The sequence below is a fragment of the Equus asinus genome, chromosome 26 (assembly GCF_041296235.1).
Source record: "Equus asinus isolate D_3611 breed Donkey chromosome 26, EquAss-T2T_v2, whole genome shotgun sequence".
In the NCBI taxonomy this organism is placed as follows: domain Eukaryota; kingdom Metazoa; phylum Chordata; class Mammalia; order Perissodactyla; family Equidae; genus Equus; species Equus asinus.
Genome location: NC_091815.1, coordinates 35,748,026 through 35,775,810, shown reverse-complemented (window position 1 = coordinate 35,775,810; position 27,785 = coordinate 35,748,026). Strand labels below are relative to the sequence as shown.

General features: G+C 49.5%; 2 protein-coding genes across 3 annotated transcripts in view; one reads left to right on the top strand and one right to left on the bottom strand.

The window, feature by feature from the left end:
• Positions 1-3,773: 3,773 nt before the first annotated feature.
• The window catches only part of LOC123281204 (cytoplasmic tRNA 2-thiolation protein 1), a 34,011-nt gene continuing 9,999 nt past the window's right edge, over positions 3,774-27,785 (bottom strand). The window contains exons 3-6 of one of the 2 annotated variants that reach the window (XM_070499199.1): positions 11,804-11,963; positions 8,993-9,246; positions 7,027-7,571; positions 3,774-4,397 (exon numbers count right to left, since the gene is read on the bottom strand). In XM_070499199.1, coding sequence (XP_070355300.1) covers positions 3,862-4,397; positions 7,027-7,571; positions 8,993-9,186 — 1,275 coding nt within the window. In that variant the 5' untranslated portion in view covers positions 9,187-9,246; positions 11,804-11,963 and the 3' untranslated portion in view covers positions 3,774-3,861. Of the gene's footprint in view, positions 4,398-7,026; positions 7,572-8,769; positions 8,965-8,992; positions 9,247-11,803; positions 11,964-27,785 lie in introns of those variants that run through there. The other variant, XM_044759760.2, reaches the window with a different exon arrangement.
• On the top strand, positions 9,258-27,741 carry LOC106822347 (beta-1,4-galactosyltransferase 3-like). The gene is made up of 7 exons (XM_014827480.3): positions 9,258-9,707; positions 22,578-22,858; positions 24,371-24,606; positions 25,941-26,128; positions 26,720-26,842; positions 27,051-27,155; positions 27,247-27,741. The coding sequence occupies exons 2-7, from the start codon at positions 22,579-22,581 to the stop codon at positions 27,380-27,382; spliced, it is 1,068 nt and encodes a 355-aa protein (XP_014682966.2). The 5' UTR covers positions 9,258-9,707; position 22,578; the 3' UTR covers positions 27,383-27,741.

The window sequence follows — 27,785 nt, the reverse complement described above, 5'->3', positions numbered from 1 at the left end:
ACAGCGGGTGGCTAGGGAAACAGCCACTGAAGGAATTACGAGAATAAGAGATTTGTTAGGGGATCTAGACCTTACACAATGTGAGAGGAGCTGGGAAGTGATGGTCTGGGGCGGGGGGGACAGGAGAGAGCATCACTGAGCAGTTCACCTGAAACACAGATGCAGGTGGACATGATAGAGCTTACAGGGAAATGTGAAAAGCCAAGATGTCCAGGCACCAACATGGGAGCCTCAAAAGAGGAGCTCACAGAAACCGATATGGGAAGCTGTTACCCCTATGTAGTCATTGCCTCTGTGGGCACACAGCCAAGTGGGCAGTGGTGGACTTGAGGCTGGTATTGGTCACCAGGGCTGGAATTTGGAAGAATGAACTGTATGTGGAGCAAGGCAGAGCGAATTGCCTCACAAATTATGTCTAATTTGATAGTTTCTTGCAGCAGGAGGGTAAGTCTGGTAGCAGTTATTCCATCCTGCCTGGATCTTTTTTAATGTACTCTAATTTGACAGTGAAATTCTCTATTTTGGCATGTATTTTCTTGAACATGTTGATGACAAAGTCCACGCCTGAAACTCCGACATCTGGATCACCTGTGATTATGTCTATGCTCTGTTTTTGGCTTGGTGTTCTATCATTTCGTCCTATCTCCTGGCATGCTTGTAAATTTTTTATTGACTGTCAGGTATTTTGTATGAAAAATTGTCCAGGTTTTCTGAGGCTGTGGCTGAGAATGTTTTTCCTCTGGATTCTAAAACAGCACTTCCGGATTCTAGAACAGTCTAGAACAGCACGACACAATGGAATTTTCTGTGATGATGAAAACGTTCTGTATCTGTGCTGTTTAATCCTGTAGCCACTGGCCACATGTGGCTCTGGAGTGCTTGAAATGTGTTTAGTGTGACAGAGGAACTGAGTTTTCAATTGAATGTTAATCAATTTAAATGTAAATAGGCTCGTGTGGTGAGGGCTACCTTGCTTTTATCTTCCGGAAGCAGATGGTGTAGGGGTCTTCTTAATCCAGTCTGGGACTGAGTGAGTGTGAAGCTGGGTCTGGTCTTTTTGTGGCGGGTCTACTTCCAGGTGATGAGGATTATTTTAGGGTGGTGAATTTTAAAACTGCAGATGAGAAGCAGGCTCCAAGGAGCAGAGTTTGCTTGCCCTTGGAGAGACATTTGCATTTGTGAAGGAAATCTCCATGCCTCCCCCTCTGCACCAGGAGGAAGGGGGGATGGCCTTATCTCTGGAAACTCTTAATCAATGCCAAAGGCAAGAACTTAAGTTGGTTACTGTCTGGCAATCTCATGTAACTGATTTAGGATGGTGGCTTCTGGCCTTTACTTAATCCGATTTGATTCTTATCTAAAAGTTGTGGGACCACCCAATGGCCAGACCCCACCTGCACTGATACCATTTTAACTTTTTTACATGTTCTTTCCTTTGTCTTGTAAAGAGATGGCTCACATACCTATGCCTTAAATTTAGCCTTACTCTCCACCCATGTTTGAAGCAGTAGCGGGGGCAGCAGCTGCGGCTCCTCCTGCCCGTGGGCCCTGTCCCCACGCAGCAGCCTGACTGCCCATGGGTCCTGTCCCCATGCTATTCCATACTATTCTCTAAATAAAAGAGCGCTACTGCCAGATCTTGAAAGTCCAAGAAATCTTTCTTTCAACTCCTCGGCTCACCGACCCCGCATCACAGGGGACCCTTACTTCTAATTTATAGTCCTACTTGGGTCCTAACTGACGTGTTTACTGGATCTCTCCTTCTTAGGAGACCCTGAATTTCAAATTTTGTTTACCCTGTTCCATGAGACTGCCCAGGAGAAAATCTGAACGCAAGGTTGGGCTCACCTTATGCTCTTCCCTTCTCCCCAGGATTTTGGCTCCTCAAGTCCTGCCTGCCTTGAGAGCCCCAGTCTCCATTTTCATCTCCAGCACCATGACACTGCTGAAAGCTCACTCAGCTCAGAGTCCCAGCCTCTTAGCCTCTGCTTTCCACTCACTTCCTTAACCTTCTGGCCCCCTCAGTGTAATGAGCTTCTCTTCTTCCTGGAATCCAGCCTTGGTAGCTCTTTGATATCTTCAAATAGATTTTGTGTGTCTATTTGTATTTTTTTGTTTTCCCAGTTGCTCTCAGTGGCAATGTTGTTCTGACATGAGATACTCCAACATTGTTAGAAATCTCCCTTGCTTTGTTTTGGTCTGTGTCCAAAAGTCACCTTCTGCCCTGAACCCCCAAACTAAAACAGCACCTCTTCACAGCCTTTCCCCTTAGGTTGCTTTATTTACAGCACTCATCATCAGACCTCATATTATATATTTCCTCATCTACTGCCTCTCTCCCAGAAGACTGTACGCTCCATGAATGAGAGGTTTTGTCTTTTTTTCCCCCCACCAATGTCTGGAAAGGTCCTGCACACATTAGGGGCTCAATAAATGAATGAGTGATGCTGTGTTATCTGGTAGGGAGGGAGATCTGGTCTCTGGCCTCAAAGCTCAGTCCAATTAGGGAGAACACGGCCCAGAAGAGTGTGGATGGCCACACAGGAGGGCATGACCCAGGGCTGGGGTTTGGGAGAGTCCTTTGTCCTGGGATAGGTGGAGTGGGTGGAGAGAATCAGTGAGGCTTCTAGGAGGACCCTGGAGGATTTGAGCAGGAAGATGGGACCGCAGGGCATTCCTGACAAGCCACCAGCCCAGCAAAGCTTGGAGGTGGGACTGAGAAGACAAGTTTCCCCAGGGGTCAAGCTAGAAGCTTCTGGGCCCTACACCTGTCTGGACTAGCAGGACAACAACTCTGAAAACCAGAGCCCCCTGGTGGCCAAACCTTAGCATGACAACCCAGTCGGCCACCATTTATTGAGCGCGTTATCAAATCCTCAAGAGACTGCTTTGATGGGGGGCTTTGATTCCATTTTCAGAGGAGGAAACGGAAGACCAGAGAGCTTAGTCACTGACCCAGAGTCACCTAGCTCCGCCTCCAGAATCTGAGGTGTGGGGAGCCCACCCAGCTGCCCCTCACCCATCACACAGAGACACTGGAGGAGATTCAGGTGAGGCTGGGACACGATTCCAGAGTCTTGAAAACACAGGCAGACCTGGGTGTGAGACCCCAGTTCGGTCCCTCTCCAGCTAGGTGACTCAGGCCAGTTACCAGGGTCTCAGGCTACAACCAAAGAGATCGCGGTGCGATGAAATAAGACGGCGCAGCGCCCGCAGGATGCGCAGCCCTGGAAGAGAAGCACCACCATTACTGCACACGAAGAGGGCCCATCTGGTCTGAGCATCCACATGGTAGATGCTCGGGGAGGGTTGGGGCTGTCTGCGCATGCCCAGAACCGGCGGAGGAACGGGGCAGCAGTCTCCGAATTGCCCCTGACTCAGGAATGGAAACCTGTTCACTCCCCTCCTCTGAGACCCAGGAGTCTGGGCCCCCAGCCCCCTCCTCCCTCAGACTCGGGAGTTCGTGCCCACAGCTCCTCCTCCCTGAGACCCAGGAGTTCAGGTCCCCAGGCCCTTCCTCCCTCAGACTCAGGAGCCCAGGCCACCAGCCCCTCCTCTCTCAGACCCAGGAGTCCAGGCCCTGGGCCTCTCCTCCCTCAGACCCAGGGGTCCGGGCCCCCAGCCCCTCCTCCCTTAGACCCGGGAGTCCAGACCCCCAGCCCCTCCTCCCCTAGACCCGGGAGTCCAGGCCCCCAGCTTCTGTAGGGTCACAGGTCACCCGTTCTGTCTCCCGCTCCCCCACCCCCACCCCACCTCAAAGCGAAGCTCCGGGCGGGAGAAGGTAACCGAGTTTATTCACAGTGTCATTCACAGGCAGCCCCGCGCTCCCGGGCGGCGCATCCCGGCCGAGAACCCGAGTCCCTAGAAGGCGGGCACGGCTTCCGGGGCAGGGGCCCGCTCCGGCTCCCCGTCCCGCGGCGGCCCCGCCTCGTCCAGCCCCCGGCGGCCCTTGCCGATGGCCAGGCGCGGCCGGCCGCGGTTGAGGCCGTCCAGGAGAGCGCAGGCCTGGCAGAGCGCGCGGCTGGCCAGCGCCCCGCAGCGGGAGCAGGCGCCGGGGGCCGGGGGCCGCGCGGCCGGGGCCAGCGCCAGGCGCTCGGCCGAGTGCACGAGGTCCAGCACCGCCGACGGCCGCGCCGCCTCCAGCAGCTTGAGCAGGTGGCGCGCGTGGCCGCGGAAGGCCTCGGGCGCGTAGACGCACTCCTCGGAGAAGTAGTCGAGGCGGCGGAAGTGCGCGTACAGCACCACCTCCTTCTGCGAGGCCAGCTGCAGCGGGCGGCAGCGCGGCAGGGCGCCCCCCTCGCCCGGCGAGCCCAGGCCCCCGCCCCGGGCCAGCCGCGCCGCGTCGCCCCGCAGGAAGTTCATGAGCACGGTCTCCGCCATGTCGTCGGCGTTGTGGCCTGGGGGAGAGAGATGGGACGTCAGGCGGGGGCGAGGAGGTGGGTGCTGTTGGTCGGGGAGACCCGGGGGCAAGGGGAGGAGGCGTGGCGAGTGGTGTGCACCGAGTGGGTGACCCGGCCACGGAGACCCCTCCTTCCGAATACTGTGGGGCGGCCAGGACCCAGAGAGAGACAGGGAGCAGGCCGGCGCAAGGGGTGCAGGTCTTGGAGACCTGGGTCCCCGTGGTGCAGTCAGGACCCAGGGAGGTGGGGAGGGGGCGTGGGGAACGGCGGGGAGGGCGAGACAGGGCCATGGAGACCCCGGGGCGCCGTGGGGCAGCCAGGTGGAGGCTGAAGGTGGACACACCGAGAAACGAAGGGACACACACACAGGCTCCGTGGAGCAGCTTCGGGGTCCTCTTAGTTTCCACCCACTTATTGCAAACCAGGCCCTGTGCTAGCCGCCCTTTCACCTAGTGAGAAAAGTGCTTCAGCTACAAAGATCTTTGCAGCCTCAGTTAAGAGGGTCCTTCAGACTGCACAGGAGGAGTCACGATGGCATTTAATGGAGAGTCTCCAGTGAGCTGACACAAGTGTCTCTGGGGATGCAGATCCCGGTGTTTAGAAAGACCAGGGAGAAAGTGAGGGAATATTTACACAACGGTCACCACAAAATTTAAGCTAAATCTCTACCTATTCCGCATCATCATCTTATACTTGAGTCTAATAGCAAAACATTGGTCGTCTTAGGGCTTCGAAAACTGGCCCTGCTTCCCCTCCTCAGGGCCTTTGCATGAGCTGTTTCCTCTGCGCAGAACACCTCTCCCATCCCCTATTCGTCCTCCACATGTCACCCACGTGGCCTTCAGGGCTCAGCTCACTCAGGAGAGGCTTCCTCAATCCCCGCCTTTCTCCCTTCACTAAGTCCTCCTGTTACAAACTCGCAAAATCTGTGTAACTTTCCTTAGTAGCACTTGGGTTATAATTAAGTATGTGAGAAATGGGCAGGTGCAGAGACGTCTGTCTTATGCATCATCATAAGGGCAAACATTTGTATAATGTTTACTGTTTTCCAGTCTCTGAGGGCTTCACACATAACTCATCAAATTCCCAACAACGCCAGGACCTAGACATTACTAACATCCCCATTCCACAGAAGAGGAAACCGAGGTTAGGTCGTCTGCTCATGGCTACGTGGCTCGCGTCTGGTACACAGTACATGGTCAGTAATTATTTGTTGAAGTAACGGTTGGGACAGAGTAAGAGAGTTATCAGAGAGGAGAAGCCGACAGAGAAAAGGAATTAAAAGACACCGTGCATTTCAGACTATCGATGGTTTCTGATGGGGGATATCCTTTCACACCCCTTCTTTTGTGGAGGGAACACAAAGAATGTCATTTTCTTAAAACTGCAGGGAACAATCTCAACAACAAAAAACCCAACAACCCAATTAAAAAACGGGCAAAAGATCTGAACAGAGATTTCTCCAAAGAAGACATATGATGGCCAAGAGGTACATGAAAACATGTTCAACATCATTAGCTGTCAGGGAAATGCAAATCAAAACTACAATGAGGTATCACTTCACTCCAGTCAGAATGGCTGTAATTAACAAGACAGGAAACAACCAGTGTTGGAGAGGCTGTGGAGAGAAGGGAACCCTTGTACACTGCTGGTTGGAGTGCAAACTGGTGCAGCCACTATGGAAAGCAGTATGGAGTTTCCTCAGAAAATTAAGAATAGATCTACCATATGATCCAGCTACCTCACTGCTGGGTATTTATCCAAAGAACTTGAAAACACAAATGCATAAAGACACATGCACCCCTATGTTCATTGCAGCATTATTCACAATAGCCAAGACTTGGAAGCAATCTAGGTGCCCATCAAGGGACCAATGGATAAAGAAGGTGTGGTGTATATATACACAACGGGATACTACTCAGCCATAAGAAATGATGAAATCCACCCATTTGTAACAACATGGATAGACCTTGATGGTATTTTGCTGAGTGAAATAAGTCAGAGGGAGAAAGTCAAATACCATATGATCTCACTCATAAGTAGAAGATAAAAACAACGACAAACAAACACATAGCAACAGAGATTGGATTGGTGGTTACCAGAGGGGAAGGGGGAAGGGAGGAGGGAGAACGGGTGATTGTAGACACATGTTTGTGGTGATGGATTGTAATCAGTCTTTGGGTGGTGAACATGATGAAATTTACACAGAATTTGAAATATATTATGATGTACATCTGAAAGTTATATAATGTTATAATCCAATGTTACTGCTATAAAAATTAAAATTAAAGTTAAAAAAAAAGCTGCAGAGAACCACAGCCCTAGCCCCTAGGGAGTACCCCTCCACCCTCCCTCGCCAGTGTGCTGACCAAGATGACCGCAGTGACTCAGAAGCTTGCCACGCCCATCCGGAAGGCCTGCACGTACCAAGTCCATGAGCCTTCAGTGGGCACGCACACCTGCTCCTCCCTACTGAGAGCCTCCACTCAGGGCACACCCAGGGTCTCCTTCACCATTTCTCGGGCACGCGCCCCAGTCCCCTTTCACGGCCCTCCGCCTCTCCCGCGCATGCGCCTGGCTCCCTGCCACCCCCATCCCGTAGGTCCAGCTGCGCGCCTGCGCTCACCCGTCACGATGTGTGTGGCTCCCACGAGGCGCGCCCCCTCCTCCAGCGCCCGGCGCCGCAGCACCCCGCAGAAGGTGCAGCAGGCGCGGCTGCGGCCGGAGCCGGCCGTGCTGCGGGCCACGGCGTCCATCGTCCAGCCCCCGAAGAGGTCTGCGTAGGCCACGACGGTGAGCGGGAGCTCCCAGCGCGCCGCCTGGCGCCGCACGGCCGCCAGCGCCGCGTCCCGGTAGCCGCCGATGCCCTCGTCCACGGCCACCAGGCGCAGCGAGATGCCCAGGCGCGGCGCCAGCACCTGCAGCACGTGCGCCAGCACCGTGGAGTCCTTGCCGCCCGAGGCGCCCACGGCCACCACGGCCCCGGGCGGCAGCAGGCGGCCCGCGACCACCGTGTGCAGCACCTCGGCCTCGAAGGCGGCGCAGAAGCAGGCGCCGCACAGCGCGCGGCCCGAGCGCGGGCGGCGGAGGGCGGCGCGCGCCTTGTGGCAGGTGGCGCACTGCGGGGCTGGCATCGCGGGGTCCGAGCGGGGCAGGAGAGGTAGGCTTCTCCTGGACGGGGAGAGAGAGGAGGTGGGTTACATGTGGATTCCGGATTGAGGGCTCGTTGTCTCTGGGGAGGCTGCCTGGATAGCGCCCAGAGTAAACCCATTGTCCGGAGCATTCTTCCCCCAGCACTGTGCAGGTCTTACATCCTCAAGTCCCAGCTTAAGCTTTCATTCATTCATTCGTTCGTTCAACAAATACCCACTCAGTGCCTCCTATGTACCGAAGGTAAGCCAGGCACTGGAACAAAACTGGAAAGGTTGCAGGCACTGAATTCTAAGTGGAGGAGCCACCCGATGGATAAGTAAGTAAATAACCAAGATACTTTACAAATATGAGTAGTAGTATGAGGGAATTATCTTCTGAGTTGAGGCCAGAAGGACGGGAAGGAGCCAGACATTAGATCAAGGTGGGAAGAATGTTCCAGACAGAGTTAATAGCAAATGCAAAGGACCTGAAGGGCAGGGCCTGGCAGTGTTCACTTGGTTGGAAAGTATGTTGTGACTGAAGACCGAAGAAGGTCGGGGACTTGGAGGTTGGCAGAATGAGGGGCTTGGACTTTATTGTGAATGAGATGGGAGCCACTGGACTGTGGAATGACAGGATCTGACTTCTATTTTAACAGGATCCTTCGAGGTGCTGGGTATGAATAGAGGGTGGGGAGTGGAAAGGGCAGACACGGGCAGACCCGTGAGGAGGCTCCTGCAATGATCCGGGTGAGCAATAATGGTGACTCAGAGCAGAGTGGAGGTAGTGGAATGGAACTGGAGAGGAGTGGTCAGATGCTGGATCTCTTCTGGAGATAGAGCAGATGGGACTCACACAAGGCTTGGCTGGGAGAGGGCGGTGGATGAGAGAAATAGAGGACTCAGGACAAGTCCAAAGTCTTGGCTTGAGCACTTGGAAGAACAGTGGAACCATTTAGTGGGGAGGAGGTGGGGATGGGGAAGAATGGGGAAATATTGCAAGAGGGGTAGGTTTGGGGCAGAGAATCTGGAATTTCTTTGGGGCATGGTGGATTGTGGTCCTTTGCTCTGGAAGTCTTTTCTGAACCCTGGGCTGGGTCTGGCGCCTCCTCTGGGCTCCTATGGCTGCCCGATCGCCCCCCACACCAGCCCTGACCTCTCTAGGTTGTAACCAGGACAGAGGAGGATGCGCTCGCACCGCGCCCAGGTTTAGGGGTGGGGACAAAAAGGAGTCAGACCAGGCCGCAGAGTCCAAAGCGGGTCACCAGGGGTACCGGCTGCTTAGGGCACTCCCGCCTAGAGGGCCGCCGGGAGACCAGCGTTGAGGGATCACGGAGAGGAGTGCCATCTCTCCGGGGATGCCCACCGGAACGCGTGGGAGAGAAATATGGAGACCATCAACTCCTGCTCGGCAGCGCGACAAAGGGCCGGAACCGGCCTGCCGCGAGAGGGGGCACTCACCTGAGTAGAACGCACGCTGCACGGTCCAGGCTCGAGAAAAGGCGGAAGCGGGTAGAAGGACTACGACTCCCAGAAGGCTCTGGGCCGAGCCGCCTACGACTCCCAGGTGCCTGTGCGGCGGCCCGGCCCGAAGTGCTTAGGGCTCTGGTACGAGCTGGGCCTACAACTCCCTGCGAGCCTCGCGGTGACGTCATGTGCCTCGCCCACTGCTCCCAGAGTGCATCAGGTCAGTCCAGCTCGGTTCCCGTCTGCGCCTGCGCAGGAACAGGGGCGGTGTCGGAAGTGTGCGTGCAGTTTTTGCTGTGTGTTATGCAGTTTATTCCAAAAATGGGGTGGATGTTTTCAGATTTTCTCCTCTTGTGAGAGCATGATGGAGTTCGTGGTGCAGGTGGAGAGGCGTCGGAGTAGGGGGAGAAAAGGGATGGGGGTGTGAAAGGGATAGCTAGCGCGTGCGGTGGACAGACTGCAAGGATTGGGCTGCGTGCCCGGGGGCCCCGGGGTGGGCTTCTGCTCGCGCCCCCGCAGGCGTGGCAGCGGTGCGGGCCGGGGCGCTGTGCGTGCGCGGAGCAGACAGGTAGCGGTTTGCCGTTCTCTGTGCGTGCGCCGGGCTCGGACGTGAACCCGGGTGAGCAGTTGTGCGCTGTTTTGGGTCAGTGACAAATGCGCACACTTACTGCCTGGTGGAGTAGAAGGCAAAGCTCGGCAAGGAGGGCAGGTGAGACTTGTACACAGACGGTTCCCCGGGGCGCAAGCCGCAAACACCAAAAACGGAGCACCTTCCCGAGAGTCAGCCAGAGCCCTGCTCCCCAGGTCCAAGCGCTCTGCCTCCTTCCAGCGTCCAAACTGCCCCCTTTCTTGTATACTATATTCTGAGATACTTTTGTCTCTACCCCTGTGAGGCTCCTGATAGCAAGGATTGAGAGTGAAGGGTGAGGGGGGGCATTTGGGTGTCTGAATCTGTCGCGAAGGTTGAACCCTGGTCATCGGGCTCATTCATTTGTTAACAATCATTTCCTGAGCCTCCTGTGTGCCAGGCCTGTCCACTGGAACACAGGTGTGTCGGGCCTGGTTGACGACATGGGGATAATAAAGCTTGATCTGGAGGTACCGGATGTCAGGAGCTGCAGGAGCCCAGAGGTTGCACGTGCTGCTAATCAGGACAGCATTAACAGTGCTTAAAGAGCAGTTGGCATGTACCAGACACTTTCCACACACCATCTAAAGTTCCTCATCTGTAAAATGGGGATGATAATAATAGAAGCTGCATGCCAGAGTGTTCACGAAGATAAATGAGGTAACATGGAAAGTGTTTATTGAGCAAAGAAACTTTCATGATTTTCATCTCATTTAATTCTCATAATCAGGGATGGCTTGCTTTCTCAGCCCGGCCTAAGTTTTCTTTTAAAGTAAGCAGTAAGGTGGGGGTTTCAAAACCACAGGCAGCCTACAGTTAGTCTAAGTTGGAGTGATTTTGTCCCCAAAGAACATTCGGTAATATCTGGAGTCCCAACTGGGGGACTGGGGAAGGGTGTGACTGGTACCCGGTTGGCAGAGGCCAGGGATGCTGCTCAACGTGCTGTGCACAGGAATGGGCTCCCACAACAGTGAATTATCCGGCCCCAAATAGTAATCATCCAAGGCTGAGGAACCCTGGCGTAAGTGGTATTCTGCTGTTTTCTACCGAAAAACTAGTATACAAATTCAGGTGTTTCCAAGTTGGTTTTAAGCCATTTCCTGCTTTGAAAGGTTCTTTAATTAAATATTTAAGCAGATCTCAACATCACTCACAGACTTTTGAGTGAGAAGTTAGGAAAAAGAAGGTGTACCTCAAACTGGGTGTCGGTGAAGAAAAGAGGATGTGAAAGCCAGATGGTTTGGGTGGCACCCTGCGCCACTTAGCTGTGTGACCCTGAGTAACTTAACCTTTCTGTGCTTCCGTGTCCTCATCTGTTCAGTGGGGACAATGCTAGCAATTGTTGGGAGAATTAAATGAGTTAATATAGGTAAAGCATTCAGACCAGTGCTGTAAGAAGAGGGGGGGAGGGGTGGGGCACTGTTCGGGTTCCTTATGTCACTTCCCTGGGGCACCAGTAATTGGCAGTGTTGAGATCTGGACCAGTTCCTTCAGTCCTTAGTGGCCACGTGCATCAACAAGCTGGCACAGTTTGGGCAGAAGTTTCTCATGGATGCTCTGCAAACATTTTATGTTCCATTTGTTGCAACACATTCACTTGATATTCTAGGGGAAGAGGCTGAGTTGGTGTCAGGGGGTTTTTGGAGAGGGCAGATGAAACTGTCTGTAGCTTCTCATCACTTGCAGGGTAAAGGTCGGGTGTGTTTGCGACCTGACACCTGATGACTTTTCAGCCTTATCTCTCACCACTGAACCTCTGGCAAGCCCCCACTTTTGCCGGCAAAATAACTCCTTCTGCCAGATGTTTGCACATGTGACTGCTCTTCCTGAAGTCTCTCCCACCCTCCCCCCTCTTCCCCACCACACTGGTTCCTGTTTCCTATCCAGGTGGCCACTTGGATGTACTTCCTCCAGAAAGCTTACGGGACTTCTCCCCTGCACTGGTTTAACAAGCCACCTGTGGGCTCCCCTGTCCCTGGTGTCTCACTGTGTCGGAGAGGCCCTGTCACCTTGGGCTGTGGCTGTCTGTCATTGTTTCAGTGTCTCTTTGGGTTGGGTGCTCCTTGAGGGAGGGGTTCGGTTGGATTTGAATCTGGCTCCCTACAATTGCTGGGCCCAAGGCCTGGTACACAGCAGGCAAGGCATTCCAGGCCCTTCCTGAGCTGCCGCCAGCTTACCTCCTTCCTTGTCTCCTGCTGTTATCTGCACCCTGGTGAACACAAGGCTCAGACAGGAAACAGACGCCATGGGATGTGGTGGTTAAGGATGGAGGTGGCCTGGGGCAGATCCTGGCACTACCATCCTGCTTGTGTAACTGGACAAGTTACATTTCCTCGCCTGTAAGACAGAGATAATAATAGTGCAACCTCATAGGATTAGAGCGGTGCTTCTCAGCCTAGGATGATTTTGACCCCCAGGGGACATTTGGCTGGGACATTTTTGGCTGTCACAACTGGCAGAGGGAGGTACTGGCATCCACTGGGTAGAGGCCAGCAGTGTTACTAAATCTGTGACACACAGGACAGCCCCCAAAGCAAAGAACTAACCTGCCCAAAACGTTAGTAGTACTGAGGTCGAGAAGAGAGAATGCTTGTTGAGTGCTTAGAACAGCTCTTGGGCCACAGTAAGTGCTCCATATATAACAGCTACCATTACCACCACTAGTTGAGCTCGCTGGCTCTCTGGTGCCTCCACCTCTATGCCCGGAATGCCCTTCTCCCACTTGGCATGGGATTGAATGCCTACTCATCCTTCAGGACCTACCCAGAAAGTCACCATTTTGGGGAAGCCTTCTCTGACCTCTACCACCCTTGTTCCCCAAGACACCCTCAACCAGGCTGTGGAAAGACCTTGGAGTCACCTACACAGGCCTGGACTCAAACTCATGTTCTTTTCTTACACCTGAATGACTTAGGGCGCCAGTGTCCTTATCTATGAAATCAAAGAGTGGCTTTGAGGTTGAAATGGCCCAGCACGGGGGAAATATTTGATTAATGTCAGGACTCCCTTTGGGGAATATATTCATCAATAAAACCTAAAAGCTTAGTGTTGGTTTAGATTGGGGAAAATGGTTAAGAAACACGTTTTTAAGTGAGATTCTCTGTGGAAAGAATAGGAATGAGCAAAATTGTCTCTATCACCAGGAGAGTTAAGAAGAAAAAGATGTTCTGTGCTGTGTACACAAGACCCACATCTAACAATTAAAGACTCAGAAATTGTGAAAGTGAAAGGGTGTGAAAAGATATAGCAGGAAGATACTCACAGAAATCTAAGTTCAGCTGCATTAATTACCAAACAAAATAGGTTTTGAGTCAGAAAGCGCTGTCAGTCACAAAGTATCGCATAAATTAAAAGGAATAACCAGGATGACAAAGCAGCTGCAAAGTGGGATGCACCAAACAACATAGTCTCCAAAGAAAGAAAACTAAAGTTAACAGGGTGACAAGAAGAAATTGACACATTCCAGAATCACTGTAACCTTTCAGTACCTCTCTCTAGTAATTGCTAAAGTGGACAAAAGACTATAAAGCTATGGAAATCTTGAACAAGACCGCTAACAAGCTTGAATTAACTGACAGAAATAGAACCCTGTACCTAATGATTTGCGATGACAGGTTTTTACCAGGCACACGTGGAATACATGCAAATGTCCAACGTGTGGCTGTTGAGTGTGGCACCCACTCACCACATGGGGCTAGTGAGCATTTGAGCTGTGGCTAGTCTGAATTGAGCTGAGCTGCAAATGTAAAATACAGACTAGATTGGAAGACTATGTGAAAGATGGATGCAGGCTATCTCACTCATAATTTTTTTCTTGATTATATATTTTTGATGTATTGGGTTAAGTGTAATAAAATTATTTGTTTTACCTGTTTACTTTTGCTTTATTGATGTGGCTAATAAAAATGTAAAATTACATCTGTGACTTGCATTGTATTGTACAGCCCTGCTCTAGACCACAAGAAATTCTCAGCAAATAGCAAAGTTACCCTGCCCCACTCCCTGGGGCAAGAGACCTTAACCAAGAAGCTTGAGGGGCCGGCCCGGTGGCGCAGCGGTTAAGTTTGCACGTTCCGCTCCGGCAGCCTGGGGTTTGCTGGTTCGGATCCCAGGTGTGGACATGGCACTGCTCAGCAAGCCATGCTGTGGTAGGCATCCCATGTATAAAGTAGAGGAAGATGGGCACGGATGTTGGTTCAGGGCCAGTCTTGCTCAGCAAAAAGAGGAAGATTGGCAGCAGATGTTAGCTCAAGGCTAATCTTCAAAAAAAAAAAATCCTTAAAAAAAAAAAGCTTGATATGTACACTTTTTTTTTTTTTTTTAAAGATTGGCACCTAGGCTAACTGTTGCCAATCTTCCTTTTTTTTTTTTAAGGATTGGCACCTGAGCTAACAACTGTTGCCAATCTTTTTTTTCTGCTTTATTTCCCAACCGCCCCTCCCCCGCCCCCCCAGTACATAGTTGTGTATCCTAGTTGCAGGTCCTTCTAGTTGTGGGATGTGGGACGCCGCCTCAACGTGGCCTGACAAGCGGTGCCATGTCCGCGCCCAGGATCTGAACCCTGGGCCGTGCAGTGGAGTGCGCGAACTTAACCACTCGGCCACGGAGCCAGTCCTGATAGGAATACTTTTGATCCAGTAAATGAATGTCCCCATTAGCCTCTGTTTTATGATTTAGGAAATTATTAAAACAATTTTTCATAAATTTTGAAAGTAGCTAGGACATAAGGGATCTGAGCGTGTGTGTGTATTTATTATAGTAATCTTAAAACACTTTTGCTTGGGAGACCTCAATACCATTTTGAAAAACTTTGTACCACCGCCTCACTCATTTTAAGTTGACACCTGAGGTTTTTCAACCTTAACATTTTTGTTGTTGTTACTTGGAGGTAGAAAACGTTATCTCTTTTATAAGTTGACATGAGATGAGGATTGGCTGTTAATGGAGTAAATATTTCATGACCCAACTCAATTAAATAGGTTTTAATTACCTTAGAGAATAATGGACAGCAATTCTAACGGAGATCATTATTTTTACATGGGTTATTTTATCCAATGTAACTTGAAAAATTTGTCCCTAAAAACATTCCAGTTCACTTAAAAAAAAAAAAAAGTTTCACTAGCCTATAATGCTTTGGTTGTTCTGAATACAGAATATCCCAACATGAGCAGAATAGAAACACATGACACCACGCAGAGAGTCTTCAGACACTTGTGTGCATATCCCAGTAGGAAGACCCCTGCTTTGTTAGATAGAACAGGTTCCATATCCCAGAAGACATTTCTTGCCTTCTCAGGGGTCAGGAAGTTTACACATTGTCTCAGAGCAAAAGCACTGTCTCATCTGGGGCATATATTTCTTTGCCTTTTTTTCTTCAATTATTTTGTTGAGATCATCGTGGTTTATAACATTGTGTAATTTCAGGTGTACATTATTATTTATCAGTTTCTGTATAGACTTCATTGTGCTCAACAGCAGTAGTCTAATTTTTATCCATCACCATACATATGTCCCCCTTTACCCTTTTTGCCTGCCCCCAGCCCTCTTCCCCTGTGGTAACCACTAATCTGGTGTTCTCTTTTTCCATGTGTTTGTCTTCCACATATGAGTGAAATCATGCAGTATTTGTCTTTCTCTGTCTGGCTTATAGTCTGCATCCATCTTTCACATAGTCTTCCAATCTGGTCTGTATTTTACATTTGCAGCTCAGCTCAATTCAGACTTCGCTTAAGATCATACCCTCAAGGTCCATCCATGTTGTTGCAAATGGGATGATTTTGTCTTTTTTATGGCTGAGTAGTATTCCACTGTGTGTGTATATATATATATACCACATCTTCTTTATCCATTCATCAGTTGATGGACACTTGGGTTGCTTCCACATCTTGGTTATTGTGAATAATACTGCAGTGAACACAGGGGTGCATAAGTCTCTTTGAGGTGTTGATTTCAAGTTCTTTGGGTAGATGCTCAGTAGTGGGATAGCTGCATCATATGGTATTTCTATTTTTAATTTTTTGAGAAATCTCCATACTGTTTTCCATAGTGGCTGCACCAGTTTGCATTCCCGCCAGCAGTGTATGAGGGTTCCCTTTTCTCCACATCTCCAACATTTATTATTTTTTGTCTTAGTAATTATAGCCATTCTGACTGGTGTAAGGTGGTATCTCATTGTAGTTTTGACTTGCATTTCCCTGATAATCAGTGATGTCGAACATCTCTTCATGTGTCTGTCAGCCATCTGTATATCTTTGGAAAAATTTCTGTTCATATTCTCTGCCCATTTTTTGATCAGGTTGTTTGTGTTTTTGTTGTTGAGTTGTGTAAGTTCTTTATATATTTTTGGATATTAGCCCCTTGTTGGATATATGATTTGCAAATGTTTTCTCCCAGTTGGTGGGCTGTCTTTTCATTTTCTTCATGGTTTCCTTTGCCTTGCAGAAGCTTTTTAATCTGTAGTCCCATTTGTTAATTTTTTCTTTTGTTTCTCTTGCATGAATAAACATGATATTCAAAAAGATGCTGCTAAGACCGATGTCAAAGAGTGTGCTGACTATATTTTCTTCTAGGAGTTTTATGGTTTCAGGTCTTACATTCAGGTCTTTAATCCATTTTGAGTTAATTATTGTGTATAGTGCAAGATAACAGTCTACTTTCATTCTTTTTCATGTGGTTGTCCAGTTTTCCCAACACCATTTATTGAAGAGACTTTCCTTTCTCCATTGTCTGTTCTTGGCTCCTTTGTTGAAGATTAACTGTCCATAGATGAATGGTTTTATTTTTTGGCTTTCAATTCTGTTCCATTGATCTGTGTGTCTGTTTTTGTGCCAGTACCATGCTGCTTTGATTACTGTAGCTTTGTAGTATATTTTGAAATCAGGGAGTGTAATACTTCCAGGTTTGTTCTTTTTTCTTAGTATTGCATTGGCTACTCAAGGTCTTTGTTGTTCCACATAAATTTAGGATTCTTTATTCTATTTCTGTGAAGAATGTCATTGGGATTCTGATTGGGATCGCATTGAATCTGTAGATTGCTTTAGATAGTATGGACATTTTAACTATGTTTATTCTTCCAATCCATGAGCATGGAATATCTTTCCATTTCTTTATGTATTCTTCAATTTCTTTCAATAATGGATAAATTCTTAGATTTATACAACCTCCAAAAACTGATTCAAGAAGAAATAGAGATTGGTCTGAATAGACCAATCACAGGTAAAGCGATTGACACAGTAATCGAAAACCTCCCAAAAAAACAACTGTCCAGGACCAGACGGGTTCTCTGGAGAATTCTACCAAACATTCAAATAAGATTTAATACCTCTCCTTCTCAAATTATTCCAAAAATCTGAAGAAGGGGCCAGCCTGGTAGAGTAGTGGTTAAGTTCATGCACTCTGCTTTGGTGTCCTGGGGTTCACAGGTCCGGATCTCAGGCGTGGACCTACACACCACTCATCAGGCCATGCTGTGATGGTGTCCCACATACAAAATAGAGGAAGATTGGCACAGATGTTAGCTCAGGGACAATCTTCCTCTAGCAAAAAGAGGAAGATTGGAAACAGATGTTAGCTTAGGGCCAAGCTTCCTCATCAAAAAAAAAAAAAAAAAAAAATTTGAGGAAGATGGAACACTTCCTAATTTATTCTATGAGGCCAACATCATCCTGATCCCAAAACCAGACAAAGACAACACAAAAACACAAAGAAAGAAAATCATAGACCAATATCCCTGATGAACAGAGATTCAACAATCCTCAACAAAATACTGGTAAACCAAATACAACAATACATTAAAAGGATCCTATCCCATGATCAAGTGGGATTTATTCCAGGGGTGGAGGGGTGGTTCAACATCCACAAATCAATCACTGTGATACACCACATTAACAAAATGAGGAATAAAAATCACATGATCATCTCAATAGATGCAGAGAAAGCATTTGACAAGATCCAACATCCATTTGTGATAAAAACCCTGAATAAAATGGGTATTGAAAGAAAGTACCTCAATATAATAAAGGCCATATATGACAAACCCACAGCCAACATCATACTCAATGGTGAAAAACTGAAAGCCATTCGTCTGAGAACAGGAACAAGACAAGGGTGCCCACTCTTGCCACTCTGATTCAACATAGTACTGGAGGTTTTGGCCAGACCAATTAGGCAAGAAAAAGAAGTAAACGGAATCCAAATTTGAAAGGAAGAAATCAAACTCTCACTGTTTGCAAATGACATGATTGTCTATGTAGAAAACCCTAAAGAATCCATCAGGAAACTATTAGAAATAATCAACAACTACAGCAAAGTTGCAGGGTACAAAATCAGCTTTAAAAAAAATCAGTTGCATTTCTATACGTTAACAACAAACTGGGAGAAAGACAAGTCAAGAATCCAATCCCATTTACAATCGCAACAAAAAGAATAAAATATGTAGGAGTAACTTTAACCAAAGAGGTGAAAGACCTATACGCTGAAACCTCTAAGACATTATTGGGGCATGTATTTCTGAGCCTAACAGATCTAGCCAGAGAGATGTTTTCCTGATGAAAAAAAATTAGATTTCATTCTTACAGAAGAAACTCATTTCCAACATTACATTTTCTCTGGAAAGAGGGGCCTCTGGATGGTTTGGTTTCCACCCCTTCCCTCATGTCTGTGATGTGTGTTTTGGGCAGTGTAGGCCCTGGAGGCCCACCTATACTAGGTGATTTAGGTCAGCCAAAGGTCCCCGCTGCCCCGACCTCTCCCTTTTCAGTGAAAAGAGGGGCCTGATAAACCTGGGTTGGGGCAGAGAGCCCTAAGCTCTCACCCTCTACCCCTGCCTCCCTCAGCTTGACTCAGAAAATAGAGCCAAGGTGGGGGCACGTTTTAGGAACCTGATGAGGATGAGGATGATGAAGAAGCCGCTTTCCAAGGGGAACTGGGGAGTCCAGACTCCTTCGGGGGGAGTCCCTCTTGGATCGCCAAGATCACAGTAGGCTCCTAAGGGATGTACAAACACACCATGGCAACCAGTGCTTGCTTTCTACAAATGAAAAGATAACATTATTGAACAAAACAGTACTATGTCACTTGGAAAATGTGGGTGTGCGCTCTACTAATTTGAATCATGGAACACGCATGAGAGTTGCTGCTAGCTTAAGACACAATTTTTTTCTTCAAATCTTATGTAGCTTTGGAGAACAAACAAATATACAATTGATTTTGTCATACTTGGTTCACCTTTCAACAGCAGTGAAATGAAGTCTTTATTTTTTGAGGAAGTAACAAGAACACACCCTTATGCTTCCACACCTATGGTCACATGATTGTACTGTCAAATTCTTTTTTTTAGAAAATCATTGTTTATAATTAAATTTTCACCATCAAGAGTGCCAAATACAGTAGCGCTGTGTCTTAAGTCATAATCCTGCTGGTTGCAAGAGAGATTAATTATAAAATGAGGAATAAGAAAACAATCATTTTGTTGAAATCTACAAAGCCTTCAGGCTCTAAAATGCCTCTCTCATGTTTCCTGTGGAGTCAGAGGGGTCATTTTTACTGGGCTCTCCAGGAGACAAACCACACTTTATAGCAGCAGCCTTTTCTGTCCCTGCATGAGGAGGAGGAGGAAGTCTGGAAATGTGAGTCTGGGTGTCCCCACACTAGATGATGTGTAACCAGCATGCTCGCTCTGTTGGTGGCTCCACAGAAGCCACCAGATACATCTGACTTCTGCATGAAGAATAAAGCTCCTGAGAGCACATATACCATCTAAGACTCATCAATCCTCTGAGCTCAGCAACCCCCTGCCCAGGAAAGGGAAAGAGAGTCACCATCAAGGTTTTGTTGGCACCTTCTGTTTACAGAGCAACCGAACACTGGCCAGTGTGGCATAACTCAGGCACGGTCCACACCTGCAGCATTCACAGCTGGGAAACAGGGATTATCATGAGCCCTGCTATTTTCAGCCCAGGAAACACATCCATAAATTGTCGCTGGGCCAACTCTAGTAGGATATTTCAAAGACCAGTCTTGGTCTCCAAAGGGCGACACCAACTCCAGCCGAAGTTCCTGAGATGTATTTGACAACTGATTGTCTTTTCTGTGTGAATGGAGTGCATTTCTACCATATCTGTTAGGGTCTAGTTTTTCATCTCATTTTGCTTAAACGAGGGGTATCTGAATCGAGAAACACCACTCAAAAGCCTGGATGGTATTCTGTGAAGCAGCGCTCCTTTGTAAGCTGCCTTTCCAGCTGAAAAGCTGGGAAAAATTCTACCCACCACAGAGAACTTGCTACTGAAATTGGATTCTTGTTTCCTCAGTGCTCCACAATTTGAGGATTTTCTATCCCTGATCACCTTCTGTCTTGCCTCACATTTGAGATTCGATCCTGAGCTTGCTTCTATAATGAGATTTTCCAGTTCATCTGAAAATATACTTGCCAATTTAGTGACGAGAACACCAGCCTGTATGTAACTTTTTGGTGGCTTTTGATAAGCCTATTTATGCATCTATTCCTATCCTTCACCTTTGGCTTCAGAATGATCCTTGGGACCAGCGTGGACCAGCACAAATCCTACTCATTTCTCTTCCTGGGACCCATTTGCTTTCAGCTTAAAGGCATCCCCTGGGATGAACCTGGAGAGCACAGCTCATCCTGAACCCATCCCATTCTCTTCCACCTTTCCTTGAAATCACCAGTTTCCACTGTTAAGTATAGCATCCTTCTCTCCAAGTGTAAATTCAAAACAGGACTCATCATGCTTCTGCTGGTGAAGCAGGAAGAAAATAATCCCAGGATTTGTTCACCACAGAGCAGCCAGAGGGAAGCCTTCAGGGTCCATGTATCAGTCTTTGCCTTCAGTGAGTCTTGGGAAGAGCAGGAATTCAGAACTTTCCCTGGTCCTTCTTTGGGAGCAGTGCTGATACCACCCCAGGCCTCAAGGCCAAGAAGTTTCTCTGGGATGGGGTCAGGGGGCAGAGACAGAGAGAGACAGAGACTGAGTCATTCCTCCCCTCCAAGTACTTTCCATTGGTGAAGAACATTTCTCATTGCCTGTCAAGCAGAGTGTCTCAACCTCAGCATTACTGCCATGATTTGGTTTGGTGGGGTGTGGGTGGGGCTGTTTTGTATACTGTAGGATGTTCTGCAGCATCCCTGACCTCTGTCCACCAGATGCCAGCAACATCCACCTGCCGCCAGTCATGACAATCAAAAATGTATCTAAAGGGGCCCACTTAGTGGTGTAGTGGTTAAGTTTGCATGTTCCGCTTGGGTGGCCAGAGGTTTACAGGTTTGGATTCTGTGCGTGGACCTAAACACCACTCATCAAGCCATGCTGTGGTGGCAACCCACATAAAATAAAGGAAGATTGGCACAGATGTTAGCTCAGGGACAATCTTCCTCAAGCAAAAAGAGGAAGATTGGCAATAGATGTTAGCTCAGGGCCAATCTTCCTCACCAAAAACAAAAAACAAAAATGTCTCTAGAGCAATCTTTTAAATATGTGAGTCAATCACATCACTGCCACACTCCTCCATCGTGACCTAGAAGGCTCCGATCTAGCCCGGGTCACCACTCTGACCTCCTTTCCTACCATTCTTTCCAATGTTCTCCCCCTTGCCACCTCAGGCCCCTTATATTTGCTGTTCCCTCTGCCAGAAACACTTCCCAAGGCCGTCTCCTCCTCTTCCTCTGGGCCTCTGTCTCAATGTTCCCTCCCCCACCACCCTCGCAGAAACAGCCTCCACCATTTCTTTACTCTCGACTCCCTTTCCTCCTCTACCCTTTTTATTTGTAAGTTTTTATCACTCTGAAATTGTCTGTTTTCCTGCCTGTCTTCTGGTTTCATGGGAGTAGAGGTTTTTGTTGGTTTTGTTTCTGGCTCTTTCCTTGGTGCCCACGGTCATGCCTGTTGCAGTGTGGGTACTTAGTAAATATACATAAATAAATAAGTATTCATAACACTCAGACCTTGGTTAAGGGTGACGGGGGGACCCACAGGTGAATCATGACAGAGGTCTTCCTGCTCAGGGCTCCCAGGCTAGGAAAGGAGACCTGGACACAGGTCATTCCAGTTCTGGTGACCAGAGCTGTGACAGCAGAGATACCAGGACCCAAGAGAACCCAGGGTGTACACAAGAGTGAAGGGCTTGGAGGAGACTCCCTAGACAAGGAGCGCTTGTGATGGCTCTTGAAGGGTGAGTAGGAGTTTATCAAGTAGAGAGTAGCATCTGTCTGTACTCATTCATTCACTCATTCATTCACTCATTCATCATCCATTGCCTGGGGCCTCCTGTGCTGGGAAATGCTGGGAAACCAGAGATGATCCAGTCCTGGACCCTGTTCTCTGCAAGCCTCTAGTCTGATGGGGGAGGTCACAATCCAGGGTGATCAGATTATGCCTCAGGGAGATACAAAGGCTGTGGAAGCCACTAGGAGCTACTTGGTGTTTGTGGCGGGGAAGAGAAGGACACCCAGAATGAGCAGGAGTGGGGTGGGTATCTTCCATACGGGATGAGGGAGATGTGAGAGAATCTGGCCCAGTCTTGGAATAATGCTGAGTCCATGTCATCCTGACCTGTGCTCACTGCATGTTCTAGCATAACAACCCAATGAGCCTGATCCAGCTATAAGCTCCATTCCACAGACAAGGACACTGAGCCTTAGAGATTGAGTCACTTGCCCAGGGGAACAGCCCAGCTGGCATCCAGTGTGACCAGAGGGTTTGGAGGGGACCAGGCTGGAAGAGATGAGGCTGGAGATGTGCACAAGGCAGGTTCTTTGCACAGGTGGTGTGGACTTGAGTGGCCTCGACAGCTCCTCTCACTCCCGTGTCCCCTCTGTGGAGTGTGCAAAGCCAGTCAGGGAAAGACGGGTGCTGGGGACTGGGGCTGAGCCACATGGGGCAAAAGTGAGGGCTTTGCAAAATGGGAGGAATGACCTTCTCTTTCCTTTCCCAGAATGGAACAGCAGAGGTGGCTCCTGTTATTATTTCTGGGGGTCCAACTGCTGCTTATGGGCGCGTTCCTCTACCAAAACCCCCACTGCCACGGCTTCATCTCATTCTTGCGCTTCCTAATACAAGACAGGCCAGAGATGAGAGAAGAGCTGCCGTTTTTGGTTCAGGTGTCTTCTCCAGGAATCCGTTACTGGGATGTGTACTCCAACCTCAGCCAGATCCACCCTGTGGACATCAGTGAGGAGGATCTGCCCAACTGTCCCATCGTCTCACCCTACATCAGTAAGTTTGTAGGGGCCTCCCCCACCTCAGGCTTTGGGGAGCTGACAGGAAGCCCTAAGGAGTGGGGCAGAACCTGGAAGCAGAAGGCAGGGGGCATCTCCTGCTGTATCATAATGAATCACCCCCAAACTTAGTGTCTTTAAACAATCATTAGCTCTTAAATTTTACATAGGTCAGGCATTTGGGGACAGGCTCAGCTGGGTGGTTGTGGTCCAGATCTTTCATGCAGTTGTAGTGAGATGTGGCTGGAAATAGGACAGCAGGGGCTTGGAGCACCCGGCAGCTGGCTAGGCACCTCGCTCTCTTCATGTAATCTCTGGGTAGACTCTCCGATGGGCTAGTTTGGGCTTCCACACAGCACGGTGGCCTCAGAGCAAATAGATTGCTTACACAGCAACTGAAGGTGCCCAGAGCAAGTATTCGTGTAGACAAGGCAAAAGTCATATGGCCTTTTGTGATCCAGCCTCAAAAGCCACATAATGTCATTTCTGCCATACTCCATTCATTGAAACAGTCACAAAAGCCTACCTATTTTTAAGGGGTGGGGACATATTCCCACTTTTCAATAGGAGGAGTGTCAAATCACCTTGTAGAAAGGGCATGTTGGATAAAAGAGATGGTTGGGGCCATCTTTGGAAAAAATATGATCTGCCACAGAGAGGGAGGTGGCACTGCTGGGGTGAGGGGTGGATGGTGGAGCCATCAGTGAGAGCGCGGACTGAGAAGGAGGGCAGACTGAGATACAGGGAGAGAGGGCAGTCTGAGAACCATCCAGGAGGAGACATCTGGGAGGCAAGTGGGGGTTGGAGCTCAGGAGGCAAATTTAGGACCATGGGGGTCCAGAGGAAGAAAAGCAACAGGAGATGATGAGCTTGCTGAGGGAGAGAAGAGAGAAACATGGGAACCAGGGGAGAGATGAGGGAAGAATCTGAGAAGGAGGTACTGAGAGGTGGAGGGACAACCAGGAGGGCAGGACATTTTTGAGCCAATTGGGGCAGCTCAGAGCCCTTTGTATTGGCGGATTAGTTTCCTAGTCTGCTGTAACAAAGTACCACTAACTGGCTGCCTTTAAACCACAGACATGCATTCTCTCAGTTCTGGAGGCCAGAAGTCTGAAATCAAGGTGTTGGCAGGGTTGGTTCCTTCTGGAGGTTCTGAGAAGGAAACCATCCAATGCCTCTCCACTAGCTTCTGCTAGCAATCCTTGGCATTCCTTGGCTTGTAGGCACATCACTTTAATTTCTGCCTCTGTGGCCACCTTCTCTCTGGGTCTTCACATGGCCTTCTTATAAGGACACTAGTGATTGGATTTATGGCCCGCCCTAATCCAGGGTGACAGCGTTTTAACCAGTTATGTCTAGGAAGACCCTGTTTCCAAATAAGGTCACATTCTGAAGTTCTAGGTGGACATGGATTTGGCAGGGGGAGGGGGACATGATCCAACCCAGTACAGCTGGGTTGTGCGGTTTCTGGGCTAGATGCCTGACCATCCCTGGCCCCTGCCTCTCCCAGATGGCCCCTTGAAGGTAATGATCCCGGAAAACCTGACGATGGAGCAGGTGGTGGAAAAGAACCCACTGGTGGAGCTGGGAGGCCAGTACCAGCCACCTGACTGCTGGACACAGCACCACACGGCGGTAGTGGTGCCCTACTATGGGCAAGCCCAGCACCTGCGGGACCTGCTCTTCCACCTGCACCCCTTCCTGCAGCGCCAGCAACTGCACTATGCCATCTACGTGGTGAACCAGGTGCAGTAGGAATGTGGCGGGGCAGGGGCAAGAGGGTAGAGGGTTCTGAACGTGGCCTTGGAGAGTCAGGGCTGATGTCGTCACTTTCTGAGAGTGTCAGGGTCAGACAGATCTAGGGGACTGGGTTTATGAGTCAAGAACTTGAATTGGGGGAATTCAGAGCCAAGAGCTATAGTTTAGGCCAGTCTAGACTGGCTGAGTCTGGGGTCAGCTTGAATGGCTATCTGAGGGAAAGGCCCAGTCCCACTGCATCTGGGCCTCTCTGAGACCAGGGCTGGCCAGAGTGGGCAATAAAGCTAAGGGGCAAATTAAAGCACTAGGTTTGGGGTCAGTTAGATGTTTGTTTGAATCCTGGCCTTGCCCATTACTACCTGTGTGGTCTGAGTGTGGGACCAATCATTTATTCATCCACCCATCCATCTATCTATCCATTAATTCAACACACTGTTACTCAGTATAACTATGCATAAGCTTGGGGGAACTTTTTCATTAATGAGACAGGGATGATAATAACACCTCCCTCACTGAGTTGTGGGAAGGATTGAGTTAATGAATATAAAGGAGTGAGGCCAATGCCTGGCATATAGTAGGTTCTCAATAAGTGATAGTGATAATGATGATGATGATGAAGATGATGGTTTTTTGGTGAGGATTCTGGTAACGGTGGTGTTAAGATGCTGCTGCTGCTGCTGAGAGTGGTAATGGTGGTGGTGATGGTCACGATGGTTGTGATGGTGATGTTGGTAACAGTGATGATGGAGTTGAGCTGATTATGTGGATAGTGTTGAATATGATGAAGATAGTGATGGTGATGATGGTGGTAATGCTGATGATGAACACGATGATAACAAGTGATGACGGTAACAATTAAAGTGGTGCTGTTGAAGAAGGTGATGATGGAGGAAGTAGAGCAGAGGAGAGGCAAACCTTGTCATGGTTCCTGGGCATCAAACCCAGTCTTTGTCTAGTAGGAACGGAAACAGAGACACAGGTGGTCCCTGATCACTCCTAACCTCTGCCTCCCTCAGATGGCCTCTTGAAGGTGATAATTCTTGAGAACCTTGAACATGGCTGAGGAGGGAGAGCTAAGAGGCTAAAGCTACTGACTCTGCCTAGGATGGGGATGGGGGTCCAAGAAAAGTTTCCCAGGGGAGGTAAGCTTGGAGCTGGACTTTTCTGGACAAGTCTGGGTTTTCCAGCTCCACAGTAGGTATAAGAAGGGCTTCCAGGTGGGAGAATGGCATTTGAAAAGGTGAGAGAGGACGAGCCTGGCAGGTGGGTGAACACCACTGCCTGCTGGTGAGGGCAGCAGCAAGCATCTCTGTCCACCCCAGGTGAACAACACTGCCTTCAACCAAGGCAAGCTACGCAATGTGGGGTTCCGGGAGGCCATGCAGGAGGAGGACTGGGACTGTATCTTCTTCCACGATGTGAACCTACTCCCAGAGGACGACCGTAACCTCTACATCTGTGACATCTTCCCTGCCCATGTGTCCGTGGCCATTGACAAGTTCAACTACAAGTAGGTGGAGGGAGGGGACCTCCTGTGGCGGGCAGTTGGCCAGGCCCTGCCCTTCCCTGGACCTTACTCTGCCCATCTGTACAGTTTAAGCCCTGATCCCTGGGGCCGAGGAAGGGAGGGGACAATCGGGCCTGAGGAAAGTCCTTGAAGACAGTGAAGAACCTTCCACTTGGATGTGGGTGTCAAGTGGGGATGGGGTTGCTTATCAATGGGGGAGTCAGGGTGCACTTAATAAAGTGGTAGGCGGAGGTGTTGTTAACAGAGGTCAGAGGATGGGAACTTATGAAAGGAGGGGCTACCTAGGGGTCAGGAAGGGGCTATCCTAAGGATCTGGGGAGAAGGGGCCATCAGTGGAGTCGCAAGATGGGCCTGTCAGATGATTCAGGGATGGGCTATCCCAAGGTCAATACGAGGTAATCTCAAGGGTCGGGGGAGGGCTACCCCAGGACTAGGCAAGGGAACTCCCTAAGGGTCGGGGGTATGTGGAAAAGGGTTCACCCAGAAATAAACTTTGGAGATCCTGGCCAGAAAAGGGCCAGGGCCCCTGTTGTCTGAAACTTCTTGTGCTTCCAACTCTCTCTGCCTCTCCAGGCTGCCCTACCGAGGCTACCTTGGAGGGGTGTTTGCTCTGCGCCCCATTCACTACCTGAGGATAAATGGCTTCCCTAACACATACTGGGGCTGGGAGCGTGAGGATGATGATATCGCTGCCAGGTGAGGGCCCTGCTCTAGGGAGCCTAGCACAGGGGGCTGCAGGTGCCTCCATGGTGTAGGGGACAGGGGCTGCCCTGGGTTAAGGAGGGACATGAGCTATGCTGGACCAAGGGAGATGTGAGCCCTCCTGGCCTGAGAGGCTGGGTGTGGCATGGGGACCCTCTCAGAGGAGATGGGCATCTGGCCTCCCTGCCTTCTCCCCTGTAAGGCTGAAACTAAGTGGGATGCTCCTCTTACGGCCCCATCTGCTCTTTGGCCGCTACCACATGCTGGAGGAGGGTCAGGACCCCAGCCACAAGCAGAGGCCCCAGAGGTGAGTTAAGGTTGGAGGGGAGAGGTCGCGGGTCCTGGCCTGTCCCTGAGCCCTGGGCTCATAAGGCTATCCCTCTTGCCCCTCGCCCCAGTCCTGGCCTTTTGGCCCGGATCCACCGCAGGTGGCGACATGATGGCTTCAACTCATTGGGCTACAGGCTCCTTTCCAAGGAGCTGCAGCCCCTCTACACCAACCTCACTGTGGACATCAACTTCCCAGCCCCATGAGCCCCAGTGCCAGGGTGAGGTATCTGGAGGCCCAAATGGAATCCCTGGGACTAGGACTGTGGGGCAGCCCTCCCACCCATCTCACCTGGTTTCTTATTAAAGAAGAATTTATTTTACTTGCTTCTCTCTGCCACCGCCACTTCCCACCCTCTCATTTCCATTCATTCGTTCCCACAGAGTCCCACTCAAATTCACCAAGCAGTGGTTCTCTCCTCCCAGTTCCAAGGGCTTCACGCACACTCACCCATTTACTTATCATGCAAACTCATGAGGTAGGCACTATTATAATCTTCCTTATGAAAACCAGGACAGAGGAGTTAAATAACTTGTCCAATTGATGTAGAATCAAATATAGGAACCTGGCTCCTGGGCCCATGCACTTAAAGATTATGCTATTCTGCTT

Excerpts from the sequence above, each read along its gene's own strand:
- LOC106822347 (XM_014827480.3), top strand. The coding sequence starts at position 22,579 with ATGGAACAGCAGAGGTGGCTCCTGTTATTATTTCTGGGGGTCCAACTG. Across the intron at positions 24,607-25,940 it reads CCATCTACGTGGTGAACCAG|GTGAACAACACTGCCTTCAA; the intron begins GTGCAGTAGGAA and ends TGTCCACCCCAG. Across the intron at positions 26,843-27,050 it reads GATGATGATATCGCTGCCAG|GCTGAAACTAAGTGGGATGC; the intron begins GTGAGGGCCCTG and ends CTCCCCTGTAAG.